At 43.9% G+C, this 18,098-nt stretch overlaps 1 protein-coding gene across 4 annotated transcripts in view; it reads left to right on the top strand.

Annotated features, from left to right (window-relative positions):
- The window catches only part of ABL2 (ABL proto-oncogene 2, non-receptor tyrosine kinase), a 403,452-nt gene that overhangs the window by 348,195 nt on the left and 37,159 nt on the right, over window positions 1–18,098 (top strand). For all 4 annotated transcript variants that reach the window (XM_086955801.1, XM_086955815.1, XM_086955807.1 and 1 more), the window contains exon 10: window positions 7,014–7,184. In XM_086955801.1, coding sequence (XP_086811927.1) covers window positions 7,014–7,184 — 171 coding nt within the window. The remainder of the gene's footprint in view (window positions 1–7,013; window positions 7,185–18,098) is intronic.

Genomic DNA, 18,098 nt, shown 5'->3' with positions numbered 1-18,098 from the left:
GCCTACAGGAAATGCCCTTCACAGACTTCCTTCTTCCAGATCCCTGTGATCAAAGATTTTTTGGAAGGCTTGAAGAAAGTATTCCCTCCTGTCCGGCTTCCTTCGCCTTCATGGAAATTGAATGTGGTGCTGTCCAGATTGATGAAGGAGCCTTTTGAACCTATTCATAAGGCTTCGCTGCAGCACCTGTCCTGGAAGGCGGCGTTCCTCGTGGCCATTACATCGGCCCGCAGGGTGAGTGAAATTCAGGCGTTGTTGCCAAGAACCTTATACGGTATTTCATGCTGCTAAGGTTGTTATGCGTACTCACCCTAAATTTCTTCCCAAAGTTATTTCAGATTTTCATGTCAACCAGACCATAACTTTGCCTAAGTTTATTCAGAATCATTCATCTCCAGCGGAAAGGTCTTTGCATTCCCTGGATGTTAGGAGGGTGTTGAAATTTTATCTGGATAAGACCAAAAATATTCGTAGGTCAGACCAATTATTTATCAATTATGGATCAGTCAGGACCGGTCTTACTACTTCTAAGCAGTCCATCTCTAGGTGGTTTGTGTCCTGCATACAACTGTGTTACCAAAAGGCTAATAAGACCTTAGGGGGTAAACCTAAAGCTCATTCCACCAGGGGCAAAGCTGCCACAACAGCTTTGCTCCATAATGTTCCTATTGCAGAAATCTGCAAGGTGCCACTTGAAAGTCGGTTCATACCTTTGCTAAGCATTACTGTCTGGACACTGATGCAAGGGCAGATGCTCAGGTTGGGCAGGCTTCGCTGCGAAATTTGTTCGCACAATAATGGTGTTATTTCTCGTTTCTCCACCGCAGCTTTGGTGTGGGGATGGGCTTGCCATTCTATTCACTAGATTATGATTATACATAGAGATCCCCTACTACAGAAGGAGTAGTTTGTCCTGTAACTACAGTTCTGTAGTAGGGGTATCTCTGTTATAGTCATAAGCGCCCGCCTCCCCGGTGGAGAGAGATATTCATGTTAGGGATGCTACAGGTCTGGCGTGTTACGCCTTCAAAAAGAACTGAAAGTAAAAGGGACCTGCAGTGCATTCTGGGATACTGTGAAGTTCTGGAAAGTTCTCTTAAAGGCACTGTATCCTGTTCTGAGCCACATAATGGCAGCCTATGGGGCTTGTCTGTCCAGGTCTTCCTCTCTGTCATTCCAGAGGGGTTTTTGCTGCTCAGGCAAGGGAAATCTGGACAGGCTTTGCTGTTTGTGGATTTTTGGTGGAATTTCTAGTTGAAGTACTGGACAGTGTAGCCTATTTTTATAGGCTGCATTATCTGTCTTTAATTCTCTCAAGTGTCTGTGCAGTTCCTCATTTTTTCGACACTTTAAGAGATTATTTTTGATTGCTCCGGGGTCCACGCACATGGGCGGGACTATTCACTAGATTATGACTATAACAGAGATACCCCTACTACAGAACTGGAGTTACATGACTGAAACTACTCCTTACCTCTTCTAAAACATATGCTAGTTTTCTACAGAAAACTTTGAAGACCCAATGAAAACATGCGTTGCTGTGCCTCCAGGGCAAAATTAAAAGGCAGACCTACAAAATCCAAATAACATCTATAACTCAGATTCCCTGGTTGTGTATACAGAGCATAAGAAGGCATGTACACCAAACATAAGGCATTCGACCAGGCTGCAGGGAGCACAACTCCGCCAGATAAGCTCAAAAAGATGCACAACACAGGAAAACGGGTGGCATTGGGATATGCTTCCCAGTGGTGCACAAGTGATCTTCCTGGTTTGCTCTCCAGATATTGACGGCAATGAGAGGAGATGGAGGAGCTTATCGAACTCCTTCTAGCAGTCTCTAGTAAGAGCCAAAGAAGTTGTTCAGGAAGGAATTGTTTTTTAAATTAAAACACAGTGTGCCCTAAATGCTGCTGACACTGCAATTTGTGAGACAAAAAGAAGTGTCCTCCTTCAGACATGCTTCCACTTTAATGCAGAACACCTCTGAGGCAGATGCAAAAAAGACCGTGAAACAGCAAAGACTAAGGAGGCGCCACAGTGCCAGCCCCTAACTACAGGGATTCACCCCAGCTAACACAAGCATTTACCAAAACAGCAGCCATTGAACAAAGACCACAGTATCAGCAGCTGCAGTTCTGATTGTCAAAGCAGCAAGAATTACTCCAAAGATGGATACCATTAAAGGGGCAGGAGCTCCTCCGCTCCAAAACAGTGGCCTTCTCTAGATTCCTCCTTGTTCACACAACACGTGTCAGTGGATGAATAGTGGTATAGCTTACACAGTGGAAAGAGGCAACCTCATGCAAGTGTGTGTTGTCCATCATCGCCCAAGGTTTTTTCCTGGCGTTCTATACCACACTGCCCAATATTCCGCCACACAGCACATGATACACCGGGACCACCAAAGCCTGTTTCAAGATAAAGTGCAGGCATTGCTTCAAAAGGGATTAATTTAGTCTGTTCCACGACATCATTGTGTAAAAAGCATCTACTCCCTGATCGCCAAAAAACACCAGATGTTGAGGCCAATACTCAACATCTAGCAGCTCAACTAGTGCATCATCTCTGAGCACCTCAAAATGATGACTCTCCAGGAAATCATTCCACTGCCTTGTGTTGGGGACTACATGTGCGACTTCAGTTTCAACAACACTTACTTCCACATCCCCATCCACCTGGCACACCACAACTACATCAGGTTAGTGGTAAGTGGCAAACATAACCAATGCAAAATACTACCCTTTGGGGATCACAACATTCCAAGGGTGTTTACCAAATGTATCTTTGACATAATTCAATTAATGTTTTTCAATATGTGAACAAATGCCTGTTAAAAGCACAACAGCAGTCTGCAGTGGTTCGCTCACACTCACTCAGCAAGCAGTATAGCAGATTAGGTTTTGCAGTTACTGACTAAAAAGAATCCCACCTCTCTCCCCAACAATCACAACCCTTTTGACATTGATATCTAATATGGGAACATGCAAGGTCTACTTTTAAAGCAAGAGTGCTGGCATTTCAAAAGCTGCTTCCCCTTTACAACACAGTGCATCATCTGACAGTGAGTGCAATCATGAAACTAATAGTAATGGGCCTGTTTTTATTGCAATGGTCCCAAATGCTCATTTGCACAGACTCTCATTGCAATAATGTCTGGCCAAAACAATTCTCACAAGCGACTGGGAAGTTAGAAAATCTAATGCTTGGGTGCCCAGAGTTCAGCACAAACTTTAGTAGTGGAACAGCAGTAACTTATTGATCATGGTGTTTCTGGTCCTTCAGCTCCTAGTGACCATCACCACAGACACCTCGACCAAAGGATGGGCTAGGGTGCACATTTGGGTCCACGTGAATGTTTACCAACAGTCTTCTTGGCATCAAAGGTTGCACAAATTTCTACTAGAATTAATTGTAGTTCAGTTAGTGTTCAGGGTAGTTTGCAGACTGATTCACCAGAGAGTGCTCTTTCAAACAGACAACATGACCACAATGTATTTCACTGAGAATCAAGGGGGCACGGGTTCATTTCAGTTATACAAGTTGGCTCTGACAAGCTAGCACTGGGCCTGTTGTCATCTAGTCTCTCTCAAGGCAGAATACATCCTTGGAGAGAACAAAGACTTGGCAGACCTGCTCAGAAAGAACCATTAACAAATGAGTGGGAAATCAACATTCAGATAATTTACCTCTACTTAGACTGTTAGGGGATCGCAACAGTTGACCTGTTTGTAGCATGCAGCAACACACAATGCCTCTGCTTCGCCTCCAGTGCACACAGCTACAGGGGCAATGCACAATGAATTAATGGTTCTTCGATATTTGCATACTCTTTTCCCTCACTGATACTTTATGTAGTGTGGAAAATGACTCAGAAGTCCAAGATGCGCATCCTCATATCATCCACCTGGGCGAGGCAGCCTTGGTGCTCAGTACTCATAGGTATGTCCATACAGCCCCACAACCAATTCTCTCTGTGCACAGACCTGAGTAGTTTAACACCAAGGTCAGCTCCTACATGCCAATCCTATTCCAAGAGCACTTAATCTTGTGATTTGCCACCTGAAGTCTTAACTTTGAGTGTATGCTAAGTATATAAAGAACTCAGCAAGCCCACCACTAGAGATTGTTATGCAGCCGAATGGTAGAGGGGTATCAACTACTGACCCGCCTTAACAAACAGCCTTCAGAGACCTCGTTAAAAGACATTGTGTGCTATTTAATGCACCTACAAAGGGCAGGCTTAGTGTATAGTTTGTTAAAGGTTCATTTAAATGATGCACAGCTTCAATGAAAATATCCGACCCAAATACATTTTCAAAATACTATGGAAGGCCTTAAAAGATCAATTCAAAACACACCCTTTCCTCCCCCGCCCATAAACACAGAGCGCCCCCAGTCCCCTCATGGGCGTTCAATATTGGTTCACCTTGCCTATTGAGCAGCCAACTGAGACTTTAGACTCCTGCCCACTGCAGTTTATTTAAAGGTGGTCTTCCTCATTGCAATCACTTCCTTTTGTAGAGTCCGTAAATTGCAAACTCTAACTGTGAAGGAATCTTTTAAGAGTACTCAATTAAAGTCATCCTTAAAACAAACCCTAGTTTTCTACCTATGGTTGTCACTCTTTCACTTGCTAATCTCTTTCCTCCACAACCACAGGCAATTGCAGAAAGAGCTTTAAACACTCTAGACCTCAAGAGCGCTTATCTATTGCATTGATAAAACAAAAGCTTTTAGACTAAAACTTTGTAGCTTTTTTGAAGCCCCAATTAGGGACCCTATTTCCAAGTCCAGCATTACCATATGGATATTCATAAATATCGGTCTTTTTTGCTAAAGCTAAACATGCACCCCATGCTGTATCTATGGCACATTCCACTAGCTAAAATCAAGCTACTAAGGTTTGCCGATATGTGGGGCTGAAACATGGTCTACCATACACACTGTAACAAAGCGTTGTTGTGTGGAGAGCAGTGTCAAGTAGGACAAGTTAGGCAAACTATTCTTAAGACTTTGTGCCGAACATTTGCCTCAGCTTGCAAGCAACATCTTTAAGGAAAAGAGTAGTTATTTTCATTCTGATCAGACCTTGTGATCTAAAGCAGTACATCAGCAAACTGAAAACATTTACAAGCAACAGTCTGTTTGCTGCTTGTACTGCTGTAGGTTTGATCATTCAGCAGAGGGTGCTCTCTTTGGGTCTAGCCTCTCAGCCTGCAATTTCACCCACATTATCAGGAGTTTTGAGGTTACTTTAGTGATCACGCCTTCTGTCAACAATCTCAGCCAATCCAGCAACCCACACAAAACATGGGCCTTCAGGGACAAGGCCGTGTGAAGGGGAGAGAGCAGCAGCAACCTTCTGCCTCCTCCTCACCCAGTACCACACAGACATCTCTTTAGTTTTCCCTTGACTGAATACGAGCCTACAGTGGGACCCTGAATCATCACTTTGTTTAATTTGCATATGATAACTTCACACCAATGGGTCCTCCAAATTGTTCAGGTTTGTTATATCTTACCCTTGCCCACATTCCCTCACTCTTTGCACTTGTGTCCGCATATTATGTACTTATCCTCTCTAGGATGCTGTTGTTGTTGCTTGTCAAGGACACAATCGAGTTGGTGCCCGAAATGAAATGGGGACTCTGGTGTTACTGCCATTACTGCCTGGTCCCATAGAAAAACTGAGACCTGCAACTGATGCTGAACCTCTTTGTACTGAGCACATTCCTCCAGAAAGAGAAACTCAGAATATTGACACTTGACCGGGTCATTTGGGCTTGGTCTCTGAGGACTGAATGATGTCCTTGGACTTGCAGGATGCGTCCTTTCAGGTACCAACCCTGCTGCCCCACAGAATATGCATGTGTTTTGTGGAAGGTTCCATCTACTTTTATATTGTGGTCTTTCCTTCAGGCCTCACATTGCTGCGTGTGTAGTCGTGTCATTTTCGTAGGAAGGGAATAGAGACATTCATGTTTTTCTGCGACTAAGATGGCTGGTTCATATTAGCTAGCCTCCGACCACCTATAGTATACAGTGGTACTGCTATTCATTGGGGTTCCCCATCAAGGAGTCCAAATCTCACCTCCATTCCATGCAGAGGCTGCTCTTCTTTGCAACCAATTTCCCCACTTGAAGAGTGGTATATCTCATTGATTCAAATAACAAAAGTTGATGACTTGTGACCTGCAGCATTTTAACAAAAATCCAATCTTTAACCACAAAGATCACAACCCTGTTCTGTATTAGATGCTTTAATTGTTGGAGTTAATTAATGACTTCCTCAAACCTAGATCGACTCTACATTACCCCGGAGTGCATAGCTAAGTTTGCACCGATACTGTAGTGAAATGCAAAACATGCGGTGAGGTTATTCTGGAATTTTTGCATACATTGTGTAACTGCATCAAACTTTCTGTGTACTGGACTGAAGTGTTTGCCCTTTTGAGTGTAATTTTGGGCACCACTTTGCACCCCTCCTGCCCTCCATAACTTTGCAGAGTGCACCTATTAAATGGCATAAAAGAAGGCAACCGTGTACTGCAATAGCTCTCCTACTGACTGAGAGGTGAGTGGCTATGCACTGGATGCAAAAAGTAGTGCCCAGCACGGTAGCTTGTTACAGGACATGGTCTAATGTAGAGATCAAGCTGAATTCATTGCTTAGGAGCTTCACCCCATGTCCTGTCCTAAAGATTTTTGGGACCTACTTCAAATCTATATTCAACAACAGGTGACTCAGACACTTACTCTACTGATAGTGAGATAGCATATGGCCCAGTGGAGAAAGTGGCACAGCCCACACAATAAGACATTGATCCACCTTCGATATAGTTTCCTATTATTTATTGCCTGCCAGTGGTGTACTGTAATTGCGGCTATTGTTTGCAGCTTGTTCTCTGCCAGGCTGACCTCATTGCAAACATGTATGCTATAAATGTACTCACTGCAAAAGTTTAATAAAACTTTGTTTTTTAAATTACTCCCTCATTTGCATTTTGCAGAGGTGGCCGAGGAGCTCGGAAGAACTGCTTCATCCTCTGTGGTTCCATACCAGTGTCGTCTGCCCATTTTGCCCTCCAAAACACGCACTCTGAAGAAGCATGCAGAGAACAAGGAGAATATAGAGGGTGAGGAGGATGCTTCGGAACATTCTGCTTCCAGCTCAGCATCAGGTAAATGGAGGCAATAGGTGTATTTATGGTCACATGGCATCATATACTTCTCCAGTATTGGATCTTTCATAGTCACATGCTTGAATTATTTATTCACTGTCAAAGTAGGAGTCCCACTATACCATAATAAAGCAGTATGGAATAGTATCGTAGGCTATAATGGCAACGGTAAGTCAGTTTACCAGCCTATCCATGTCATTTGTAAAAAAAAAGATGTTCTACCACATGTCTTGTGAAGGGAGTCTCACTGAGCTGTGCTCAGTGTTTTCTTCACTTCAACTTCTGTAAGCATCAAGATGTCTGATTCTTCAAAGAAAGGACTATTTAGATCCTGCAGATCTTGTGGGGGGAAAAGATTACATACAGATAAAGTACATAAAGACTGCCTTTATTGCCTTCATTCTCAGCATAAAGTCAAGGACTGTAAGGTATGTTGCACTTTTTCATCTAAAACACTGAAGGACAGAGAGGCAGGACTTCTGGTATGGCTCAAGAAACTAAAAAATACCTCCTCAGGTGAGGGAAGTGATGTTTCTAATAAAGCCCGCAAAAGATAAATACTCCACTGCCAAGGGACCTCTGAGGAAAGCAAAAAGGCCCAAAAGTCTTCCCATCATGGGTCACTTAAAGATACTAAAAGAAAAAGAACAAACCAAAATTCTTCTCAAAATCAGGTTCCTCTGAGCCTTCCACATAAAAATTGGCTAAGTCTTGTGACGTTTGCATGCCTCTTCAGAACCGTCTGACTGCAACCATCAAAGTAAAATCGCAGTTGAAAACGTCCCTGTCTGCGACGCTGTCGTCGACGACCACTAAGTGACAGTTGCCACTGTCTCGTTGACCAGACCCAAGTCCACACAAACGAGGACCATTTCCGCCTTCACTGTCGGCGAAGTCATCGGCGCCACTGTCGACAAAGCTATCGCCTGCATTGCAACCATCAACAAGTTTATTGTTGTGGGGCACACCACCAACAGCAACCAATCCTCCTATTCCATCAGCGACGACAGTCGAAGATGAGTCACGAAGACCTTAAGGACTCAAGATACTTCCCCAGCAAAGTTTCACCACCCTATTACTTGTTCAGTTTGAATAATTCAAAGGCTAAAGGACCGTTTGGCGACCCTCACAGTCCTTCTCAATTACAAGTGAAATATCAGGATGATGAGGATGACAAAGAAGAGGAGCAATGTTCTTATGGGCATTACTTCAAGCCTTGCCTATTTCCGTGAAACAATCCGATTGCTTCCTTTATGACTTTAAGGAGCAAGGGCACAAGTCTGTCCAAACTATCCCATTAATTAACCACATTTGGGAAGAAGGTAATAAACTAATGAAGACATGCTGTGTTAGCAGCTGTAGTGCCACGCATGGACAAAAAATATAAAGCGTCAGAGGATTTGCCCGCTTGCCTCATTGGGCATCCCAAAGCTGATTCAGTGGTTTCACAAGCTGCACAACAGCATTCAGCAAATTCTACTACTCCTATTTCTGCTCCACCTAACAAAGAGGGCAGATGCCTAGATAATATTGGGAAACGCTTATTCACTGTGTCTGACATTGCAATTCTTGCTCCCAGCTCTTTAGCCATCTTAGGCCGTTACGACCGACCAATGTTGTCCGACAGTATCTCCTGATGGATCTAGTGCCTGAAGACAAGAAGTCAGAGGCGCAGAAGCTATTATATGAAGGAGAACCCACATCTTCCAAAATCAATTGTGAGATGGATATTGCTTCCACTGGAAATTTGACAATTGGCGGGAGCAGGTGTTTTGCAGAGGCAGGGCTTGCTAAAGCCTATCACCTTTAGACTAGAAATCCAATCTAAAATACTTAATATGGCTTATGACTGAGGCACAATATTTGGGAACACACATCGATGGCGCTTTGCTCGCCATCAAACTGACACACTGGAAAATCGTTGGGCACATTCAAGTGCCGCAAATTTTCCTTTCAATGAGCACGAGGCAGAGGTTTCTCTTCCTACAGAGGAACCTGCCCAGTCTAGAGAAGTCATCAGGAAACAGTGAACTGGATCACGTACCAGTTACCACCCTCTTATCTCATCCAGTTGATTGATACACGCATTTCCAATCCGCTTCATCAATGAAGGGAAATTACTACAGACAGATGTGTACTGTAGTTGGTAGCCTATGGTCATACCATTGAATGTATACAAACACCTTCAAACAGAGCACCAAACTGTGTGCACACCCCCCATGTCTTCCCTTATTGCGGAAAGAAGTCCTCATGATGCTCCCATTCTGGATTTCAGAAAACTCAACAAATTCCTCAGCAAGCAAATGTTCTGTATGGTCACTCTGAGACATCCTACATCTCCTAAACCATGGGAATTCTATGATGACTCACTTTGCATGGTTGCATATTTCCACATTCCCATATATCCAAAGCATTGAAAGTACCTTCACTTAACCGCAGATGGCACTCATTACCAGTTCAAGGTCCTACCACTTGGCCTCAAATTCCCTCGCTCTTACCCCCCCTACCCTCCCCCCCCCCCCCTTCACCCATAGACCACAACCCCCCTCCCATCATTGTCAACAAATGCAGCAGTCCACAGAAGACACCTCACACTGAATCTTAAAATGTTGTCTGCTGTTCCACAACAGCAGATACCATTTCTAGGCTCCACCTTGGATACCAGGCAGAAAAGAGACTTTTTCTCTAGAGAGACAGCAAAGATTACTTCAGCTAGCCCTCAAAGATGCCAAAAGAAGGTCTGCTTCAGTGTGTTTGTACAGATCATGGGATGAGGTCACTTGCAATAAATCTCGTACCCTTCGCATGCCTGAAGATGAAACTTTTGCGAGAGTAGCTACAACTCCAGTAGATTAAAATGAAAGCGTCTTTGGACAACCATATCAAGATAACTCAGTCAATGGTCCAAGCTCTCACCTGATGGACCCACGTTTTCCACATCTCCAAAGGCCTCAGATTTCTGCTGTAAAGCCATATTTCACCATAACGACTGATGCCTCCCTGGAAGGTTGGGGTGGACATCTACAGGATATCCAAATCCAGAGGAAATTGTCTACTTCCCAAAGGTCCATGAATATAAACTTCGTAGATCTCAAGGCCATCTTCCTCACTCTCCAGGCTTTCTTACCTCTCAGACAGGGATCCTCTGTGCTGGTACATACAGACAGCACGACCAGCATGCACTAATAAACAAGTAAAAAGGTACAAGATCCCTGACACTCTCCCAGGAAGGTCAGGACCTTTGGCACTGGTTAACACACACGCACCCTCAAGGCAGAGCATGTTGCACGACGCGGTCAGCAGATTCCTCCAAAGTTGCCACAAATGGGAGCTGAACCAGAAGGAGTTACACAAAATATTTCAACTTTGGTGAAAACCGGAGCTGGACCTCTTTGCCACCAGTGACCACTGCAAATGACGCATTTACTCCTTTCTGCACCCACTCCCGGGATCATGGGGTAATGTCTGTTTGATGAGATGGTCCGGGATTTATGCATTTGCTTTTCCCCCATCCCAATGATCCAGAGGGTTCTCAGAAAAATGAAAGTGGAGAGATTGCGCTTGACCCTCATTGCTCCCAGGTGTCCCAGGCATTACTGGTTCACTGAGCTCCTCCTGCTGTCTGAGTCCAAGCCGGTTCAACTGCAGACTTACCGAACACTCCCAACCTTGGACCAGGGCCAAGTTCTACACCCGGGTCGACGCTCTCTCCAGTTATAGGCATGGCTCCCGAATTCCAGAATGTAAACATTCCCCATGAATGCAGGGTTATTCTGGCAAGGTCAAGGGCAGAATCCACTAATATATCCTACAGACTGAAATGGAGTCGATTCTGCTTATGGTGTCAACAATGACATATGCAACCGTTGGAATTATCGCCAAAGCAAATCTTACTTATCTTTATCTTGCCCTTTCAGATTTAGCACATGCATCGGTTAAGGTGCATCTTGCAGCGATATCATATATACACGAGGGAAACCTCCTTAACCACGATGTATTTACAACGACTTACCTGAACAACGAAGAGTTAACAACGAAGATTACCTTACCACGAAGGGCTGAAAAACGAAGGACGGAACCACGACTTGTAGAATACCGCAGGCGAGGTGCGTCAGCTCCTCTGAATCTACATCTGAGGTTCCATTCTGGTCCGGGATTCCAGTGCTGGAATTGGCCACTTACACAGCATGCTGCTTTGCCCTCCGTGCTGGGCTGCCAACAATTCGCCCCTCGGTCTCCTCACTGTGGGACTGCGGCAACAAGCTCACTCTAACTCTTACGTTGACCCGCAGCCAGAGCCAGCAGAGAACTTGTTTACTCCCCCACATGCTCACTGCGATTGGGCTTCGTTCGAGTGATTAGTCACTTATCTCCGCCCAATCAAAAATCAGCCTTTGTTACCCGCGGTAGTTTAGGAAAAGAATGTTGACATTGGCATCTTGTAATGCTAATGTCCGCCTTAACGTGCTAATGCCAGCCTTAATGTTTTGTCTGCACCCTGGCTGACGTTTAAAAAAAACAGTATTGGGATGTAGTCTGGTTTTCATCTGCTCGGATGAACGACTTTGGAAAAGCGTTTCTGGAATTATCTGACATTCTAAAGTTGGTCATTTTGTTTTAAAAAAAGGGTGTTTATACTTGTGTATTTAATTTGATGTTTAAACACTTTTACATCTTGAAACAGAATGTACATATTTTATGGATAATTGTTTGAGGTATTTTGATACCTAGTAATTAATTTTATTTCTCAAGTTTCAAATCTTACATAAAATTAGTTAAACAATGTCCACCTATTATATTTTTCAAAAAAGCATGTTTAATTTATTTTAGCCTAGCAAATCTACTTTCATTGTTTGCGCTTGTGCATAGGTGCTCAGATTAAAGTCTTTGTGCTCGTTACTTACGAGACTAAAAAGAAAATCACAGCCTTTCATTTTTCCAAGATCATATTGAGCACAAAGAAAGGCACAGAATAAACTTGATAATTTAATAGAAAACAGTCTCAGAAATTAGTAATTGGCAAGTTAAAGGATTTTCGTTGTTCGGGAAGTTGTTATAAAAGAAGTAGTGATTAAGAATAGGTCGTTAAACTTTCGTTGTGTGGTTCAGGAAGTAGTTGTTTAGTCATACAACCATTCACGATACTCTCAAACTCCTTCGCTGTGCTCCACAAGGATAATCAAACAATGCATGAAAGGTTTATTTCAAGTTTTCCCTCCAGTCCGACCTCCTCCTCTGGATTGGCATATAAGCGTAGTCCTTTCTCAATTCATCAAACCACCATTTGAACCAGCCCACAGGGCGGTTATAAAATTCCTTACCTGGAAGGTAGTTACTCTTCTGACGCTAACATCTACTAGAAGCTTCAGTGAAATTCAGGCGTTCACAACCAATGAACCTTTTCTCCGATTCACAGAAGAACGTGTTATTCTGCAAGCTAATCCAAGATTTATTCCAAAAGTACCTTCCCAGTTTCACCTTAATGAGCCTGGCATTTTACTAACACTTTCCCCAAATCTATCAACTCTGGCAGAGCAATCTCTGCACACGCTAGACATTAAAAGGTGTCTTAAGTTTTACTTGCATCATACAAACAGTTTCGTAAGACAGAACAACTCATTGTTGCTTATGGACAGGCTCGGCAAGCACTCCTGTTACTAAAGCAACCATTGCATGATGGATCATTGCAACTATACAATTTTCGACTCCAAAGAGGGCAAACCACTCTCCACTAAGACAAAGGCAAACTTTACGAGAGCAGTCTCCACATCAGCCGACTTATTCGCAGGTGTTTCTTTAGAGAAAATCTGCTGTACTGCAGCATAGAAATGGCCACACCTTCACTCAGCACTATTGTCTAGATTCAGCACACCGCAGTGATGTGGCAGTTGGGCAGGCCGTGCTACAGCATCTATTCCAACGAGGTGAGCCTTTTATTTTCATTGTTTTTCTAACTCATTGTCTGATCTCTGATTTACAATGTTTATATTTTGATACATTTCAAATTTGATGTATTACTATTATTGTTATGATTGCTTCTTATGCTTATTATAATATTACTACCCACCATCTTCAAGGATAATGAGATCACACTACCTAAAGTTTACACACTGCTTGCTATTCTGATAGTCTGCCCTGTTCCCATGATGCACTGGGCCAGGGACAGACTGATTTGCATATAGCCAGGTTCTGAGCTGGGATGGTGCAGTGAGATAAAAAACGGTGATGGATCAAGCCCTGATCTTTGGACTGGGTAAGAGTGGTCTGCTTAATTCAGACACTATGTTCATCACCACCCCCTTTTCTGAATCGTTTTTGGCCACTATAGGTGTGGCAGGGTATACTCAGACATGAGTCCCTTGCTCACTGCACCATCAGGATTCAAGCAAGCCGGGCCGACGACGGCTGAAATGCCAGAAACCGGTCCCCGGTAGCTTGTCTCCTTTCTGGTGAAGAATTGGCTTGGTAGTTTAGTCTGCCCTGTTCCCATGATGCACTGGGCCAGGGCCAGACTGATCTGCATATAGCCAGGTTCTGAGCTGGGATGGTGCAGTGAGATAAATAACGGTGATGGATCAAGCCCTGATCTTTGGACTGGGTAAGAGTGGTCTGCTTAATTCAGACACTCTGTTCATCACCACCCCCTTTTCTGAATTGCTATTCTGATTAAAGCATGTGAATCTATGAAAGCTCCAATACTGGAGAAGAAAATAAGTTACTTACCTGTAACTACAGTTCTCCAGTATTTGTGTTTTTCATGGATTCACATGCCAAGCACCCTCCTACCCTAAGAAGCTCCCCACATAGAGCAGGATAATTAGTTCCCACTAAAGCTCGAAAATCTGAGGGAATCTGCCTCTGTTGGGAATGTTTCTAGAGGGTGCTGTCGCCTGATTGGTTATAGTTAAAGTTTGGTCCGTTAAAAAAAAAAAAAAAAAGCAGACCTTGACAGCCTGGTAAATTGACTTGCTGTTGCCATTATAGCATAAGATACTATTTCATATTGCTTTATTATGGTAGTGTGGGACTTCCAGTTCGGGGAATGATTCAAGCATGTGAATCTATGAAAGATACTACTACTGTAGAACTTTCTTCCTACTGTGTCCCTGGGGCTTAGACTATGCTTTTAAATGATGGTGGTAATGACTTCACCCATATACATAGAAATGCTGCAACAGCCATTTTCTCCTCTGTGTATTTATTGTATAATTATTATTATTTTTATGAACAATTTGTAAAGCACATAGCTACCTAAAAAAGGTTTCCCAGCACTAGGCTCAGTTACCGAAAATAGATCAAACTAGAGTGCTTTAAAAAAAAAATACAGTTAGGAAGATTTCGAAAATTGAAATGGCCATGGCTTTCAAGATTTGTGAAACCGAGAGAGTGAATGGCACTCCTACAGTGTTGGGGGTAGATCATTGCAGAGTCTAGGTCCAAGGAAAAAGAATGCTTGACCTCCTTGGCAGGATTTCCTAATTTTAAGAATTATGGCCTACCTCCTTGGACTAGAGTGCAAGGAGTGTACGGGGGAATACAGAGACCTCAAGTCTTTAAGATAAACGGGTAGTGTTTGATAGGAATTTGTGCATATAGCACCATGCCTTAAAGTGTACACTGCCTTCGAGAGGTAGCCAATGTAATGTCTGTAACATATTGGCTGTGGAGGTAAATTTAGGAGAGTGGAGAAAAACCTTGCAACAGCATTTTGAATGATCTAGTGGCGTTTGAGTAATGTTTTTGCCGCCCGAAATAGAACAAATTCCCAAAGTCCAGTCTAGAAATGACCAAGGCCTGCACCACGGTTCTCTGGGCAGAGGTACAGAGACAGAAGAGTATTTTTCTGGCCCATTTCAAGATGCTCAAACAAATAGAGGCTACCTTGTTAATCTGATGATTCATAGCAAGTTTGTCATCGAGCCACACTCCCAGGTTCTTCACGACCGGCACTGGGCTGGTGGGACTGCCCTTGGTCAAAGGCCACTGGTGGGAACCAATGGGTGTCGGGGATAGCCCACCAGCAGACTCACTGTGTTATCACAGTCTAATTTTAGGGAGCTTGTGCACATCCATGATGAAAATAGGGTAAGGTAATAATTAAGGACCTTCACATTGTGATTCTTTATCTGACCGAAATACAACAATTTGTGTATCACCTGCATACTAAAAAAGTGTAAGTCCACAATTGCCCCAGTATTGGAACGTTCATAGATTCCCGTAACTTGTAGCATTCCCCGCCGTCGGAATTGGAGCCTCTGTAAATAAAAAATACCATAGCAGTAGGTACAAAAGAGAAAGAAAGGCCTAGGCCTCGGCTCATTTTGTATCATATCAACCTCTTTTTGTAAAAGACCAAAAACTTGCAACAACCAATCATATTAGCCTCACCCCATAGAAATTTCCTGAGAGAGCCTCAGATTTTCTTCTGCACGTGGTGCTAAGGGAGTCTCCTCTGAGCTCTGCTCAGTTTTCTCTACAACTTTGGATTTCAACTACTTTTTTCTTCAAGTTGTCCGATAAAGAGAAGAAAGCTTTATTTAAGGCTTGTTCTACCTGTTCTAGGAAAAGGCTTTTTGTGGAGGACAAGCATAAGGATTGTATTTATTGTTTGTACCCTGACCACAAAGCCACTGATTGTAAAATCTGAAGAATCTTCTCCCCCAAGACACTGAGAGACAGGGAAGGAAGACTTTTGACTTGGCTACAGAAGATGAAGTCACGGAAGGAGGTGGTATCAAGTGACAGCGAGGATTCCTCCTCAGCTTCTTCATCAAGGAGATCTAAGAAGAGGGGTAGGTCTTCCCCTTCAACATCAACTGAACCTCCTGCTAAGGCCTCTCAAAAGACCTCTGATAGGTCTCATAGGCCCAGTCCCGGAAAATCTCCTCACGAGGTGCGAAGGAGGGACTTGTGACTGAGGTAATTTCTACACAGAAGGTGACTCAAGTACCTTCTGTTGTCTCTCCACCATCTGAGAAGACAAAAGGTTTTAAAAAGCCATCATCTTTACCTCAGGAAGGAACATCATACAAGAAAACCCTTTCGTCGAAGACGACTTCATCAGGTACGTCGACAACGGATTCTAAAGGGCATCAGGCATCGATTATGGCTCCGACGACGTTCCCATCGTCGAGGGCTTTGACGACTACAGCTTCGACAACGACTTCGTCGACGACGCAGGGTCCTGTTTGTGTCGTTGCCGATATTAATAACCTCAACGTCGACGAAGATGTCGCCGACGATGGTAGCGACGAAGAAGACGTCGACTATGGCGATGACTACCATGATACTGACGACGAGCTCGTCGACTATGCCGTCAACTATTTCTCCACCGTTGACTATGATCCTTTCTCCTTCGACGATGAGCCTTTCTCCGTCGACGATGCCTTCGTCGACTACTATTCCATCGATGATGATCGTCGAAGATGCAAAAAGTTAAGATTTCAAGTAGGAAACGCCAAATTACACCGGAGATGACATCTCCGCGAAGGGTGACGCCTTTGCCTCTAGCATTACTTTTAGATGAAGACTATTCTGATGAGGAAGATAGTCCTTATGGTGATGCATGTAGTCCTTCTCAGCTCCAGGTGAAATACCAGGACTCAGATTCTGATGACTATTATGAGGAACAGTGGCAATCCCCTTCTCGGGAAAGGCCTCAAGAACAGTCTCAGCAGAGTATGGTTTCTATGCCTTCGTCCCTAATAAGTGACGTACAGATCCTGTTGATGGATTATAGGAGGAGATTTCCATCCCAACCCTCTGAATCCCTGCAACCACCTCCACCCTCACCGCCTCCTCCTTCGACTTCTACGGTTCAACCACCAGAGCCGGAACCTTTGGAGAAACGACAAAATATCACCACTGGGCAGGCTAATGTGAATGATGATGATGACGATGATTCCTTGGGGGATGACCGGAATGTAAGAGAGGTCCCAAACCCGGATAGAGAATGGGACGACTGTATTATACCAGATCCCGCTTCACCTATACCGGATCCGGTGGATTCTCCTCCAGCAGACATCGGAGGTTTCCATAATCTAATGGAGAGAGCTTCAAAAAGATTTGGTCTTCCTGTTCCGGTTGTTCAATCAGACTGCTTTCTCTATGATTTTAAAGAGCCTTATATGAAATCCCTCTACTCTATTCCCATCATAGAGCATATATGGAGTGAAGGTATGAATGTTATGCAGTCTCCAGCTACTGTTATCCCTGTTCTACCACTGCTGGAGAAAAAATATAAGGCTCCTGATGGTAGTCCTGCTTGCCTGGTTTGCCAACCAAGGCCGGACTCCGTAATCTCCCAGGCAGCTCAGAGAAAGTCAAAGAACCCATCGGCTCCTCTTGCCTCACCGCCGGATAGAGAAGACAGTCGCCTTGACAACGTAAGCAAGAGATTCTCTTCTATGTCTGGCCTCCTGGTTCGAGCCTCCAATGTACTAGCAATTTTGGCACAACATGATCGCTAAATGTGGTGCGATTTGTCTCCTTTCGTTGATCAGCTACAGGATTCTTCAAAAGCGGATGCAAAGAAAATCCTGGAGGAGGGGGAGAGATCTTCCTCCGAGATTCTTGATTGTGCCATGGACATCGCCACAACTGCTTTTTGCGCCTTGGCAGGCTCAGCTGTCCTGAGGAGGCAAGGTTGGCTTCAGGCTCCTTGGTTTCGCCCTGAGGTACAGAATAAGATTTTGGATTTGCCATTTGATGGTGACATGCTTTTTGGTAAGCATATAGACGATGCCTTACAGGACATCAAGAAGGACACGGAAACAGCTAGGTCCTTAGGCACATTGCAATATCGCAAGGGACCTTTCCGAGGGGCAAAAGGTAAACGTTTTTCAACTTACAGAGGAGGATACCAACAACGCTGCTACTCCTATTCGCAATCTTCGCAGACTTACAAGTCTCAAT

The sequence above is a fragment of the Lissotriton vulgaris genome, chromosome 1_1 (assembly GCF_964263255.1).
Source record: "Lissotriton vulgaris chromosome 1_1, aLisVul1.2, whole genome shotgun sequence".
Classification (NCBI taxonomy): domain Eukaryota; kingdom Metazoa; phylum Chordata; class Amphibia; order Caudata; family Salamandridae; genus Lissotriton; species Lissotriton vulgaris.
This window is presented reverse-complemented; position numbering and strand designations above follow the sequence as displayed.